Below are 15,231 nucleotides of genomic sequence, written 5' to 3'. Positions count from 1 at the left end.
CCAGGCAAAAATCATCTGGGTTTTCTAAACGTGAAAAATTAGGTTCTGGGAGCCCAGGAGGGAAGGCCGAGTGCGTTTGTGTGTGTGCGCGTTCGTGTGTCTGTGTGTGTGTGTGTGTGTGTGTGTGTGTGTGCGTGTGTGTGTGCGCGCGCGCGCACGCCAGCACATGTGCATGCACGTGCTGTGTGTGGTATGTAGTGGGAAGGAGAGCAGGAGTATTGAGTAAATTTATCCAGTCATTCTCAGGGGAAAAAAAAAACAATAGCATCTAAGTACCCCTCTTCCCTCTTTCTAAATTAAACTAAAATGAAAAAACTAAAACTAAACTAAACTAAAATAAAATAAAAACTTAACGTTGGGGCCTGGATGTGCTGAAAGGTTCAGTTTTTGTTTTTTGAGATGCTCTCACTATGTAGCCCAGGCTAGCCTCAGTCTCACACACCTGCCTCGGCTTCCCAAGTGCAGGGATTAAAGGTACACACCCCTACCATCAGGCTTAGAAAGGCTTAATTGACCAAGAATGAGAGCAAGTCGGGGCTGATGGCTTTCTGTCCGCAGCCTTTGTCCCCATGGAGAGATACGGGGTGCTGAGGGGTTTCTGGAGCAGCAATCTCCTGCTTCCTTTTGGCTGACAGTGGCCTCTGGCAGGACTTTACAGTCGGTGCCTCTCTCACCTCTCTTAGGAAGGAGCTGAAGCAGGGGGCTGTGGAACAGAACGCTTGGCTCCAGCCGAGGATATGCTCCGACTGCCAACCTCCAGCCATCCTGTTTCACGTCACACACAGGTGGAACGCAGCCAAGACCTTTTGTGGCCCGAAGAGTCTTTGACAGCAGAAATAACACTTGCCCCTTTGTGAGTGTCATTTCTTAAAGTGTCATTGGACTGTGAAAGCCACTTAATAACTTGATCTCATCTGAATAATCTGCCCTAATACTCACTCCACAGTTGTGAGGATTAAATAGAAAAAATGGAAAGTGTCCGCCTCCAGGCCTGGCCCAGGAAATCTCAGTGAATGCTAGTGGCATGAATGGATCCGAAAGCTGAGTATTAAGGCTCGCCTGACCATCCCCAAGGCTCAGTGCATAACAGGCTGGTAACTGAGCCTGGAGCCCAGAGCTTGTGGCCCACGCTAACCCTGTGGGCCGTTTTACGCATGTGATGAGCAGTTGTGGCAGGTGGGGTGAACCCTTCACTGAAGACCTTACTGACCCAGCTGCTGGGAACACTGTGGGCGGAACTTCCTGTGGCTCAGCCTTTGAGGCTTGTCTCAGCCACAGAGTACCTTGCAAGGCCAGGCCCCTTTCAGGCACAGCTCACCTCCGCTGAGGACAGGTATGTAAAGGCCTGGCCAGCTCGGATCAGGTGGGGACGACTCCGAAGAGCCATTCTAACCTCAGAGCTCCTTGTGGGGAGCTTTCAACTTCCTTAGCCCGCTCCTGTTTCTTTCCCATTTTCACAGACAGGAAAACCAAAGGTACTAGGGTTTTTGTTTATTGGTTTGCTTGCTTGCTTGCTTGCTTGCTTGCTTGCTTGCTACAGGGTCTCATGTTGTTCAGGCTGGCTTTGAACTCACTATAAACTTTTAATCCTCCTGCCTCTGCCTTCTTCCAAAGGTCCTGGGTTCAATTCCCATTACCACAAGGCAGCTCACAATTCTCTGTAATCCTAGTTCCAGGGGATCTGAGATCCTCACACAGACATACATGCAGGCAGGACACCAATGTGCATTTAATTTTTTAAAGAGGTTTGTGGCACTGTGCCATGCAAGAGGACCTTTTGAGTGAATGCTACACTCTGAGTACCAGCTTCCTAAGGATGTTGGTCTTGGGAGATTCCTTTCAGGATGGGGTGTCAGCGGTGGAGGTGTTGCTGGTTCTCCTTATGCCCACCAGAGGGCAGCAGCCTCTTAGCAATCGTCCCTCCTTGAGGCTTGCAGGAGAGGGTTTGAGCCCTTCTCCTTAGTCCCCAAATCAGCTCCTCTGGTGTGTCCGCCCTTCTTCTGAAAGGAAGAAAACTTTCTGAGCTCTCTAGGCCGCGGTTTGCCAGTCCTGAGCTCTCTCACCTCCGGCACTGAGGATTAATCAGTCTCCCTGCTGTTCCCTCCCCTTCCCAACTGGGCAGCCCTGGATCTCCCACCTCTCACTGGTAAGGTCCACAGTAGATTTGTTTTCTGTGTGACAAGGTAATTACAAGCTTGGAGCTAGGAGGCCCAGGGGCCAGGCTGAGGATGGTCACTTCAACCTGACACTCCTGTTCTGCTAACATTATTGATTTTTTTAGTTTTATGTATTATGATTTTTTTAAAAGTCTGGCCTCAGTGACATGAGCTATGAAGGTGGGAAGGCAAGTTTGCTTGTCACAGTTTTGTTCTTGAAACTACTAGCGCTGGATCTAGAGAGGTGGCTCGGTGGTTGAGAGCTTTGGTTGCTCTCGCAGAGGACCCAGGTTCTAGTCTCAGCATCCACATGGCAGCTCACAACCATCCCTAACTCCAGGGGCTGTAGTACCCGCTTCTGACCTACAACCCAAGGCTACTTGTTTTTATGAGATAGAGTTTCAGCTATGTAGCTGGACAGCAGGCATGCACATAGGACGTATGCATACATGCAGGCAAAGTAGTTGTACACATAGAAGATTTTTTTTTTTAAAAGAAAGGAACTACTTGGCCAGGAGTGGCGGGGGGAGGGGAGGGCCTTTAATCCCAGCACTCAGGAAGCAGCGGCACGCTGATTTCTTTGATTCAAGGCCAGCCTGTTTTACAGAGTGAGTTTCAGGACAGCCAGGACTACACAGAGCAACCCTGTCTTAAAAAAAAAAAAAAAAAAAAAAAGAATCAAACAAACTACTTGCCTGACATTTGATTTTTTTTTTTTTTTTGATAGGTTCTTTCTGTGGAGCCCAGGCTGTCGTCAAACTTGTGATCCTCCTGCCTCGATTTACCAAATGTTGCCTACCTACTTTTATTATGGACCCCAACCCCCAAAGTTTCCAGAGATTCCTCTAGAGGAGGTGGCTTGACAGAAGAGCAGGGACAGCAAGAACAGTACCTTTTGCTGGCAGCCTTCACTTAAGCCAGCAAGCTTGCTAGGCTAAGCCACCCAGCTTCTTCCTCTGCCCTACCCTGTGAGGGCAGTTCTAAAAACAAGCCACTCTATGTGCCTTGTTGTTTTGTTTCTTTACTTTAGAGAGGGCTGTTTACACGGGTCTCTACAGGCCGCAGGTGGGCAAGAGAAGGAACTTGAAGAGACCCGGATTGGGTGTAGCCCCTTCAAAGGACGAGACCTGCCCGACCCACCCTACCCCCAACCCAGCGCTTCTAGAAGCCCTCCCTTACAGGGAAGAGGAACTTAAGCTTTAGCTAATAAATTACGGGGGGTGGGAGGAGTGAGCTCTCTGAACTTCAGTGGTGATGGTGGGAATTATCTGAGGCCCAGGGCGATTTGTGGGGCCACGTTCCCTGGAGCCTGTTTTCTCTGAGCGTGCCAAGAGAATGAATAAATCATTGTTCGGGGGCGGGTTGCAGCTGCCGGGCTCCTCCTCTCGGCACATGCCCGACTTCAGCTCCTCCATTGGGGGCTGCTGGAGCAGAGCGCGTTATACACCCAGCTCTCCAAATCCTATTGAGACCTCCCCCTCCGCACGAGCCGCTGGCTCCTAGCCTATTCAGCATGGCCTTTTGTGCTGGGGGTTAAGTGGTTACATGTGGGGGGCACCCAGAAAGGATCTGTCAGGCCCTGAAATGCTGCACTAATAGGGTGCCCTGCCGATGAATGGCGTGGGTGGAGGAGAGGTGGGCGGCCAGAGGGTGGAGTGGAGGTGAGGGAAGGGGATTGATTATGGAACCCACAGAGGCAGCTGCTAGGAAGGGGTATACACAGGAAGGCAGGCACCCCCTTCCCTCATTCCTTCTTCCGATGCGCTTCTCTCATCTAGTCACTCCTGCTGTGGGCTCTAGGCTGGTCACAAGCTCCCGCTGTAGAGTGGCTATCCTGGTCTCTTGGAAGATATTGGGAGAAGGTATTTACTACTTGAAGGCATTGCAGAGAGAGTCTACAGGGTTTCAAGCAGCCTTGCTGTTTTTCTCCTGGGGTGTAGGCCTAGGGATAGGAAGTAGATCCGTTTTCTGTGCTCATGTGGTGCAGTGGGTTTGAAACTGTGCCCCACTGACCTTTAAAACCATACTCAGGCAGGGTGGTGGTGGTGCATGCCTTTAATCCCAGCAGAAACGGGGATCTCTTGAGTTTGAGGCCAACCTGGTTTACCATGTCTCCAGAATAGCTAAAACTACACAGAGGAAACCCTGTCTCGGAAAAAAAAACAAACCACAAGACAACAACAACAAAAACAAAACAAGAAAACAAACAACCTACATTCCTTGGGGCTGGAGAGATGGAGAGATCTCTGTGAATACAAGGCCAGCCTTCTCTATATATAGTGAGTTCCAGAACAACCAGGGCTACATAGTGAGACCCTGTCAAAAAGAATAAAAAGAATTCATTCATTCATTCATTTTCTGAGACAAGGTTTCTCAGTGTAGCCCTGGCTATCCTGGAACTCACTGTGTAGACCAGGCTGGCCTCTTAACTCAGAGATCCACCTGCCTCTGCCTCCTGAGTGCTGGGATTAAAGGTGTGTACCACCAACATCCAGCTTTGTTTTGTTCAAAGAAAATAAAAAGTGATTCCCAGGCATCACAATGGCTCATATCTATAGTCTAGGTCCTTAAGAAGCCTGCAGTAGCAGGGGTGAGGCCGCAGCTCAGTGGTAGAACTCCTGCCAAGCTTGTAAGTGGTTCTGAGCCTATCTAGCCCTACGCGACTGAGCTATCTCTCTAGCCTTAAGAGAGCCTGAATTTAACTCCCAACACTAAAAAAACCTTTTTCTGCCCTAAGACAAAAAGCCAAAACAAACAAACAAAAAACAACAAACTGTAAAACCTCTGGTTGGAAGTACCTCAGCCTCACTCCCATCTGAGAAAACAGCCTACCCTTTTACCTAAGTCACACAGCCTTTTGAGATAGTCTAAGGTGGCCTTTACCTTTAAGAGGCGATGGAGAAGAGATGAACAGAACTAGGTCACAGGCTTCCTGGATCTTCCTTTCCCAAGAAGAGCCAATTCTGGAGTATAATCTTCCTTCTAAATCTGCCTCTAGGCCCCTCGGGGTTAGGGCAAAGGCCCTCCTGTGTTGTGCCTGTGTTTTGAAGCTCCAGTAACAAAGTTCACAAATAACTCATATCCAACTCTTCTAAAGGCACAGTACCCGTATTTAGTTCAAACGCGTGGAAGCCTTTTGATTTGTAGAAGTTTCCGAAGCCGCATGAGAAAGTTGACAGGTGATATCAGGAAAAAGGAAGAGAGTGAAGCAGAGTGTCTGTCCTCCAGGACTAGAATGTTCTGAAGCAGAGTCACGGGTGGGGAGTTGGGGGGAGGCTTCCCCAGTGACCAACCCGCTGTCACAGGATGAAGCCTGAGTCCTGGCGAGCAAGACCTCGCACAGCTGGGCTTTGTTTTCAGCAGAATGTTCTACCTCCATTTCGCCTCCAAGCACCAGCCGCCCTGGCTCACTCCGTCCCCATACCTCATACCTCCGGAACAGGCTGCCTCCAAAGCTTGCTTTGTGTTGGTGACTTCTAGTCAGTCAAGCCCTATCTCAAATTCAGCCTCTGGAGGCTTTTCCCCACCCTCTCACTTGCACTTTCTTTTCTCTAGCAGCTCCGCTGTGAGGCCTCTGGCAGCATGGGGTCTAAGTTTCTCTGTCCCCTCTCTAAACAGGGAGCTCGTCAAGACTGCTTGATTCCGTTCTGAATTTCTGTCCTGGTATCTGAGCAGAGCGCTCTGTGGCTGGGCCCTGCGTGTCAACAGGCGGGTGGGGAAGGGCCAGGTTGCTGAAGCTGAGATACTTAGATCCCTTCCAACCCTCTCTTCCTGGGCATGTTGACACTGAAAAATACCCACCCAGGAGGAGCCCTCATCCTTGTGTCCTGGAGAATTTCCTGCCTTCCCTTCTTTTTGTCTGATACCCCAGACCCTGGGGCCTGAACCTGGTTACTCACTGCTGGCCTTTCTTGCCTCTGTCCTTTGCCAACATGTGTGTGTGTGTGTGTGTGTGTGTTTTGTGCCTGTTTGTGCATGTGTGTGCTCATGCGGGTGTGTTTGGCTCTGTATACACATGTGGAGACCAGAGATTGACTTTGAGTAACTTCCTATGTTGCTTCACCTTATCATGTCTTTTAAGGATTTATTTTATGTGTATGAGTGTTTTGCTTATGTGTGTATATGCACCATGTGTGTGCCTGGTGCCTGGGGTGGTTAGAAGGCACGGGATCCCCTGTGGGCTCTGGGAACTAAACCACAGTCCTTTCAGGAGCAATAAATATCCTTAACTGCTGAGCCATCTCTCCAGCCCCTTCGCCTTATTTTTTGAGAGCTTCTCACAGAACCAAGAGTCAGCTGGATTTCAGCTAGACTGACTAGCCAGTGAGGCCCAGAGATCGCAGCTCTGCCTCCCCAGTGCTAATGTTCACAGGTGCAAACTGCCATCGCCTGCCTTTCACACGGGTGCTGGGGGTCCAGACTTAGGTCCTCAAACTTGTGCAGTAAGCAAACACTTTATCCGCCAAGCCATGTCTCCATCCCCTGTTTGCCAGTATTCAGGCTGTTCACTTCTAGGCCTTCATGATGGCCTGTCCTGCAGCCGAGCCCTGGGTAGCTTGCGGTTTCTGGGTCTCTGGCACATATTAGGGAGAGAAGTGGACACAGTCATAGATACTTCTATATTTGAGGTGAGTCATCCGCCAGGGTCCTGACTGGAGAAGCAACTGGTGAATGAATAACAGGTATGTGCCTCTCTGTCTCCATCCAGACGGAAATAGCCATGGCTTTTTGTTCTCCACAGTATCATGTTTCTGAAGGTTATGGAACAGCAAGAGTCACTGTCTCTAGTTGGGTCGGTGGTGCACGTCTGTAGTTCCAGCACTCAGAGAGGCAGAGACAGGCAGATCGCTATGAGTTTGAGGCCAGCCTGGTCTACAAAGCAAGTCCAGGACAGTCAAGGCTCAAGGCTACACAGAGAAACCCTGTCGTGGGGGGGGGGAGGGAGGAATCACTGTTTGCATTATTTATACAATGCCGGAATATCTCCTGCAACATCACCATCGAGGTCACTGTCTGGCGCCCTTGGAATCCTCTTGACTTATGTAGTACTGTGTATTTGGAAGCAACTGTTTGTTGTTTTATTTTGAGACAGAGTCTCTCTGCGTAGCCCTGGCTGACTTAGAACTTGCTATGTGGACCAGGTTGGCCTTGAACTCACAGAGCTCCATCTGCCTCTGCCTCCCTCTGCCTCCCCAGTGCTGGGATTAAGCATGTGTGGCACCAAGCCCAGTCTTACTAGCTTTATAGGGTGATAGAAACCAGGCCTGGAGACACCGATCTGTCATCCTAGCTACTCCAGGGGCTGTCGCAAGTTTAAGGTCCGCTTGGCTACAGAGAACATTGGAATTGACTGAGCTGAACCAGGTTGGGATTTATGACGTAAGTGTTTGCCTGTGTGCATCACATGTGTGTCTGATGCCCGTGGAGACCAGAAGGGAGGGTCAGATCTCCTAGAACTGGGGTTATAAATGGTCACTAGCCCCCGTGTGGTTGTGGGGAACTGAACCCAGGTCCTTTGCAAGATCAACAAGTGCTGTTAACTATTGAGCTGTCTCTTCAGCCCTTATATGTAATTCTTTTTAAGACATATTTACCTTTATGTAGATTAACAGTTTGCTTGTATCATGTGCATGTAGAGGCCAGAAGAGGGCATCTGATCCCCTGGAAGTGAAATTACAGCCAGTTGTGAGCTACCATGTGGGTACTAGGAACCAAACAATCGTCCTCTTTCAAGAACAGCAAGTGCTCTTAACCTCCCTGGCCTTGGTTTATACATCTGTTGACTGTGTTGTCCAGGCTGGCCTCCCAACCCTTGATCTCAGTGTTCTTTCCGCCGCAGCCTTCTAAATAGCTGGGACTACAAGTACCCAACTTGTAATTCTGCGTCTTGAAGTCAGAATTTGTATAAAAATGTAGTGGAAGATGGCACCTTGCGTGTGGTCGCGCCTGAAGACTTGGCGAGTTTTCCTGTTATCTCTGAGATTCTAGGTTCTGCAGGTCAGGAAGGTTAGGTGTCTAGGGAAGAACACTTCTAGCCAGGACCAAGGGGATGGTTTCTTTGCATTTCAGGCCCCTCCCACTTCTGCGTGGTGGCGGGTCACTGGATGTGTGGGCCTGACGGTGACTGTCAAGGGGAAATGAGCTGCTTACTGAGGGTTAAGCGATTGTCTGACTCCGTCCGAGGAGATGTGAACAGGCATCTATTCCCACTAGAGAGGGCGGTGATGCCAGACTAAAGAAACAGTCCCATCAAGGTCTAGCTTGGTGAACCAGATAGATGACTTGATTGGGGTTTGCTTACGGGTCTGGGCTCGCTCACAGGGGCATTGATGACTTGAAGGTAGCTAGATCACTGAAAGGCTTAGTCCAGCATGGATGATCACTCAGAAAATCTACATCCCTGGGCTTCCAGCACAACTCACAGGCAGCCTCACAGAAGAGAGCCTGTTGCCCCAGGAACTCTTTACTGCATTCCTTACCTTGGGAAGAGGGACCCTGGGAATCATTAGCTTCCGAAGCTCACAACTTGCCCTCTCATGCGTCAGTTCAGGCTAAACAGCTACACAGCAGTAACGCTTGATTAGAAGCTGGGGTTACCCCGTCGTGCTAAGGTATTAATTCAAGAATCTTCTGATTATCAGTGAGGTAAGTTCCACTCAGGCTGGGCATGGTAAGATAGGAACTTGAGGAGAAGGCATCACAACTAGAAACTCAGCCCGTCGTAGTAGAGCGAGCCTGTAATCCCAGCACTTGGGGAGGCAGAGTCAGGCAGATCTCTGTGAGTTTGAGGCCAGCCTGGTCTACAAAGCAAGTCCCCAGGACAATGAAGGTTACACAGAGAAAAACAAAACAGAGCTCTAGAAACTCAGGAAGCAGAAACTGGGGCCCTTAGCCAGCTGTGTGCCTTTGTCTCTGCCCTGTGTGTCAGTATCGTTTTCTCCTACTGTACAGACTGGCCTCTTCCACCTGGCAGGAAATAGGATTGCTGCAAACTCCAGACTCCAATCGTCACCATTTTGTCTTTTAATTTCATGTCTAAAGGAAGAACTGTGCCTTACCCGGATCAGGGTTCCCATCCTTAGATGCACACGCACAAAGAGAGACACAAACACAGATACCTAAATAAAAAATAAAACCTTAGAATGAGAACAGCCAGGTGGTGATGGAGTATGCCTTTAATCCCTGCCTCTGGAGGCAGAGACAGGCAGGCCTTGCTTCTACATAGTGCCAGGGCTACATAATGAGACTCTGTCTCAAAACAACAGACAAACAAAACAATAAAATACACAAAGCTTTCACTAGGTAAATTTAATCAGACAGGCACGGTACAGTAAGAAACGTTGTGAAGGCTTTTTTTTTTTTTTTAACCCCCTCTGACACAGGATAGAAGAGGGAGTAACCAGGTCTAGGCGGCAGGAGGGTCCTCAAAGATCCAAAATACGAGTAAGTGGAGATGAAGAGAGGATGTTTTGGGCAGAAAGGTGTGTGCAAAACCCAAAAGGAGCGGAGCGTGGGGCAGGGTAAGGTCGGCAGGACCGGATGCGCACCACCGCGGCCTCGCGGATTTCTGAGCCCCTGGGAAACCTGGGAAGGAGGCTCTTGGTCGCCATGTCTGCAGCAAGGTGAACCGATGGATCCATGGCGCCGGGCCAGAGAGGTTAGGCGATGACACCGGACCTGGAAGGCCCTGGGGTCAAGCCGCGGGAGGAGTCAGTTCCTGCGGGGAGAACCGAACCGGCCCACGTGGGTCAGGCCGCCCCGCCCAGCCGCGCAGACGTTGCTGGACTCTGCAGTCCGGGCCGAGGCCGGGGCTGGGGCTGGGAGCTGTGTGCCGGGACCAAGCAGCCACGCCTCTACGGGAGCTCGCGCAGGCGGAGGACCCTACCCCAAGCCCGCAGCGAGCAGGTCCGGAGGAACCGTAGCCAGCCCCGCAGGAGCGGGAGTCTCCAGGCCGTGAGTCCGGGCCTGATGGAGGGCTTGGGGCCCAGCTGCGGGAGAGCGGGTCGGGGAGCCACCTCTGCAGAGATTAGAGTCACAGTGCTCTGTCTTCCTGCTAAAATGCCAATTCCCGTCCTGGAGCCAGCCCCTTACCCCTACACTGGATTGGTTTGGGAAAATCCTGCTCCTGGGATGTCTGAACTCATATTTCACTGACTCTTTTTTGAACCTGTATCCTTAGCCCCACTCCCACCCCACCCCAGCTTCCTTAATGAGCCTGACCAGGCTTAGGAAAAAAAAATTAAAATGAAGGGGGAGGGAGAGGGACATGACTTTCAGGCCTTTTCTCACAAGCCAAAAGGGTGAGATGCCTGTCCCAACCTTACTCTCTTCATGGCCTCTGCCCTTTGCTGGGTGTGGGGAGGAGGGTCCCTGCCACCTATAGGGGAACCTTCCCAGTGGCTGCTTGATTTAATAGTATTTCTCATTCTTGAGTCCTCCGTTCTTCCACTCATAGGAAGTAGGATCTCTTGCCAGTTCAAGCTCAAAAGTTAGGGAAGGAGTGGGGAGGGCCCAGGATGGGTGCAGACTTGCAGTGAACATGTCCCAGGAGCAGTGGGAGGGGAAGGGACAGACTTGTAAGAGGCTTGGCATTGTGGGTTCTCCTTAGGAAAGGGGTTCCTTAGTGTGGAGGAGAGGAAAGAGACAAGTTCAAGCCCTAGGTCCTCTGCTACTATTACTGTGTTCTCCTAAGTACAGGAATCCAACGGAAGCCCCTCTCGTTCACTTTCAGCAGGTAAACACTGACACCTGCTGCGCTTCTCAGCCTTCCTAACGCTGAGACCCTTTACAGTTCATGTCGGGGTGGGCCCCACCATAAGGTTATTTTTGTTGCTACTTCTTTTAGGTTTGTTAGTAAGTTTGTTTGTTTGGTTGGTTGGTTGGTTTTTTGAGACAGGGCTTTCTCTGGGTAGCCCTAGCTGTCCAAGAACTCACTCTGTAGACCAGTCTACTAACTCACCCTGCCTCCCAAGAGCTGGGATTAAAGGCTTGCACCACATCACCGCCATCGCCACCGCCGCCACCACCACCCAGCTTTGGTTGCTACTCCGTAACTGAAATTTCGCCATTCTTATGGATAGTAATGTAAATATTTGTTTTCCAATGGTCTTACACGACCCCTGTGAAATCTGTATATGTCTGTGTAGATATAGATATATGTTTTTTTAAATATTATTTGTTGTTATTTAACGGGGCATCTTTTTTAAAAATAATTTTTAAAAGTCAGCATATGTGTGTGCGCGCCTGTGTGTGTACGCGAGCACGCCTGCCTGTGGGTGAATGAAGGGGCCAGGAGAGGGTGTTGGTATGGAGCTGGCCGTTGCAGGTAGTTGAGTTGTGAACTACCTGACTTGGGTGCTGAGGATGGAACATGGGACCTCCAGAAAAGCAACCAGTGCTCTTAACTGCCGAACCATCTCTCCAGCCCCTAAATTTTAAGTTTTTAGTTGGAGGTGGGTGAGTGAAGGCCGTGGCAATCATCTGGGTAAAAATGACCAGAGCCAAGTGAGCATGAAGAGGAGTTGTCAGAATGTGACGGTGAGGCGGGGCGAGGAAGGAGGGTACATAGTCCAGGGTGCTTTACGCATCTGGCTAGCATGACTTAACAAGGGAGCAGAGCTCTCTTGCCTGAGGACCCTGAAGAGGAGAGCCAGGCACAGGGGCGCATGTCTGTAATCCCAGCATTCTGGGAGGCAGAGGCAGACGGATCACAGCGAGTTTGAGGCCAGCCTGGTCTACAAAGCAAATCCAGGATAATCTAGGTTTCTACACAGAGAAACCCTGTGTAGAAACAAAACAAACAAATAAAACTGAATAAAGTTCTCTGAGGAGAAGTATGTAGAATGAAAATGAAGGGGCTGGAGAGGTGGCTCAGTGGTTAAGAGCACTGGATGCTCTTCCAGAAGTCCTGAGTTCAATTCTCAGCAACCACATGGTGGCCATAGAGTGAGATCTGGTGCCCTCTTCTCATGTGCAGACATACTTGTAGGCAGAACATTGTATACATGAAAGAAAGAAAGAAAGAAAGAAAGAAAGAAAGAAAGAAAGAAAGAAAGAAAGAAAGAAAGAAAGCAGGCAGGCGAGAGAAAATGACAAAAAAGCTTTAAAGGAAAAACCCTCTGAGGGAGACAAACTATATTAATTAGAGAGAAGGGAGGGGGAACCGTAAAGAGGTTACTGCACTCAAGGTTGCCACTCCACCTTGTCCTGCTGTGACTCACTCCTCTGCTTCCTCTTCGCAGACCAGATGTTTGCCGCCATCCAGCCAGGACTAGCAGAGGGGGCCCAGTACCTGGGGGCCCTGCCTCCCGGAGTATGTCAGCCAGAGCTCCAACCAGACAATAATTCCAACTTTGTGGAGAGTGCTAAAGATGCCAACAAGAACTGGCATGGTGTGCCCGGCAAAGCGGAACCCATCCTGATGAGGAGCTCCTCCCAGTCGCCCTCTGATAACCAGGTCTTCCAAGCCCCTGGGCTCCCCGAGGCTGGAGTGCGCAGCCCCCCGGAGGGTGCGGAGATCCCCGGGGCTGAGCCTGAGAAGTTGAGCAGCGCCAGCAGCATCTGCTCCCCCCTGGAGGACGTGGGCTATGCCAGCAGTTCCTTGAGCATCGACAGCCTGAGCAGCAGCCCAGAGCCCATCTCTGAGAGCCCTCGAGGCCCGAGCCCCCTGGATCCCCTGCTGCCCTCTGTGGCCCAGGCCGTGCTGCAGTTGCAGGCTCAGGAGCGCTACAAAGAGCGGGAGAAGGAGAAGCATCATGTGCACTTGGTGATGTACCGTCGCTTGGCACTGCTCCAGTGGATCCGGGCTCTGCAGCACCAGTTGGTGGACCAGCAGGCCCGACTGCAGGAGAGCTTTGACACCATCCTAGACAACCGAAAGGAACTTATCCGCTGTCTCCAACAGAGGGAAGCACCTTGCAGGCCCCAGGACCAGGGCTAAGGGTGTGCGAAAGTGTGTATGCTTGCAGGCCTGTGGTTATGCACAAATAAATACATGAGTATTAGTTGGCATGAGTGCAAATAAGTGTTTGTGCTAACAGGTAGGTAGGTTATGTCCAGGCATGTATGAATGAACTTATATGTGTTATATGTGGCATGTATGTTTATGTATGCATGTGTGGCCAGGTACCCACTTATTCTGGAATAAGATATACAGGCAAAAGATATGTATGCGTATATATGAGTTTGAATATATACAAGCTTGTGTTCGGTATGAATGAGCCTTTGTGTGTTGAGACTTATGTTTGCCAGTGCCGGCATAGGAAGCATGTCCTGGGAACATGTGTATTTGCAGAAAGACTTTAGAGCAGGTGTGTGCAAACATACGTTCAATTACACCTGCAGGGCATCCACCCATCCCCTGTGTTCCCAGAGTCTACCCCAGCCTTGTTCTGTCCTGCGTCTCACAGCTTCCTGGAGAAAGAAGCCTGTCTCGCTGTCCTGTATCTGAGGGTTGTAGCTAACCCATTCTCCTGGATTTCCCCGGCTACCTTTCCATCCCTTCCCCTTATTTAATCCAGACCTTGCCCTGTCTGCTAAGACTGCCCTCCCTGATGTTGGCTTTTTGGTAAGAGTTTTTTGTTTGGGGTGGTTGCTTTTTGTTTGTTTTGCTAATTACAGTACAAGGGATTGAGCCCAGAGCCCTGTGCATGCTAGGCAAATGTCCTACCACTGAGTTGCACACCCATCCTCCAATAAGAGAGTTATTGGCTGCTCCAGCCTTCCTTCGCACCTGTGCTGCTGTTTGGTCAGGACACTTGGTGGAGAATGGGTATCGGGAAGGAAACTGGCATGGTGGTGGAGCCTATGGCAAGGGTGGGAGTGGGGATAAAGAAAAATAAAACTATCCTCTTAACAAGATGCTGGTGGTGCAGGCCTTTAACCCCAGCACTCAAGGGGTTGACCAAGAGGCAGAGGCAGGTGGATCTAGTGAGTTCCAGGAGAGCCAGGGCTACAGGGAGAAATAAGGAAGGAAGGAAGGAAGGAAGGAAGGAAGGAAGGAAGGGAAAGGAAGGATCTTTTTGAACCCTGTCTTTGTCTCTGTGGGAGGGAGGAGAGAGTGACAATGTAGAACTCTATGAAGATTAGGAGAATTACAAAACCCACCATACTGCTCTACTGTGAGGAGAGAGGCTGAAATCCATACGGTTTAAACTTCTGTTGAAAGGAACTGTGTCCATGTAAGCATGCAGGTATTAGACCAGATACACCAAGGCCATGGGGGAGGGGACCTCCCTTCTCTTCACCTCTCCGTGGCTGTGCCTACCTTGCTTCAGCAGCAATGAATGTCCAATTGGGTTGTTTTGTTTTTCTGAAATCAGCCTGTCCAGAGGAGCTAGAGCTCAGCTTTCCAGTCGTACAGAGGACAGTGTCAGTCCAGCCTCCTGAAGCTCTCAGGATGGTTGACTATACTCTTCTTTTACTGTGGCCCCTTTGAACAAGGGTTGACAGGCTGCAGCAGAGGCTTCATGCCTTGGAAACGTGTATTGGGTGGGGCAGTAGTTAAGGTAGTAGAACCTTTTGTTTTGGTTCTGGGTGCCAAGAGAATGCAAGGTCCTAATGGGTGAGCAATGACAGGAAGAGGCAACGGTGGCAGGTGACAGGGACAGCTACCTCTGGGCATCAGTCTCCCCACCTGCAAAGTGGGGCCTCTTCCACTCTATCTCCAGACAGTTCCGTCCTTGATCGGTGAGTGGGTGGGTGGGTGGAATGTGGGCCCTGGGACTTTCTATAGTTCTTGCATGTTGAATGTGAACCTGGCCTCTGGACCAATCCAGGATAAATAAACTAAGGCAGAAAATTAAATCATGTGAGCATGTGTTTTTGTCCTGTCTGTTGCCTGGTGGCCTCTTTCACACTGAGTTTCCCTTTTAAGTTGGGACCAATAACATGGCAGATATCAGCTGATAGCAATTTATATGATTGCATTCTGCCCTCATTTAAATGATTTTTTTTTCTTTTTTAGACAGGGTTTCTCTGTGTAGCCATGGCTGTCCTGGAGGTTGGCCTGGAACTCAGATCCACCTGCTTCTGCCTCCTCCAGGAATGATGGGATCAAAGGTGTGCACCGCCACTG

The 15,231-nt window shown here is 50.2% G+C and overlaps 1 protein-coding gene across 3 annotated transcripts; it reads left to right on the top strand.

Moving 5' to 3' along the window:
• Positions 1 to 9,573: 9,573 nt before the first annotated feature.
• Positions 9,574 to 14,960, top strand: C3H1orf216 (chromosome 3 C1orf216 homolog). Of its 3 annotated transcripts, none has more exons than XM_060379542.1 (3): positions 9,574 to 10,109; positions 10,891 to 10,975; positions 12,398 to 14,960. In XM_060379542.1, exon 3 carries the CDS (start codon positions 12,403 to 12,405, stop codon positions 13,093 to 13,095), a length of 693 nt encoding a protein of 230 aa, XP_060235525.1. In that variant the 5' UTR covers positions 9,574 to 10,109; positions 10,891 to 10,975; positions 12,398 to 12,402; the 3' UTR covers positions 13,096 to 14,960. The 3 variants fall into 3 exon arrangements, with proteins under 3 accessions (XP_060235525.1, XP_060235526.1, XP_021482801.1); XM_060379543.1 differs by having other exon boundaries at positions 10,888 to 10,975; XM_021627126.2 differs by lacking the exon at positions 10,891 to 10,975 and having other exon boundaries at positions 9,579 to 10,109.
• Positions 14,961 to 15,231: the final 271 nt, after the last annotated feature.

The sequence above is a fragment of the Meriones unguiculatus genome, chromosome 3 (genome assembly GCF_030254825.1).
Source record: "Meriones unguiculatus strain TT.TT164.6M chromosome 3, Bangor_MerUng_6.1, whole genome shotgun sequence".
Lineage (NCBI taxonomy): Eukaryota > Metazoa > Chordata > Mammalia > Rodentia > Muridae > Meriones > Meriones unguiculatus.
This window is presented reverse-complemented; position numbering and strand designations above follow the sequence as displayed.

Coding starts and splice junctions, on each gene's coding strand:
- C3H1orf216 (XM_060379542.1), top strand. CDS start 12,403: ATGTTTGCCGCCATCCAGCCAGGACTAGCAGAGGGGGCCCAGTACCTG.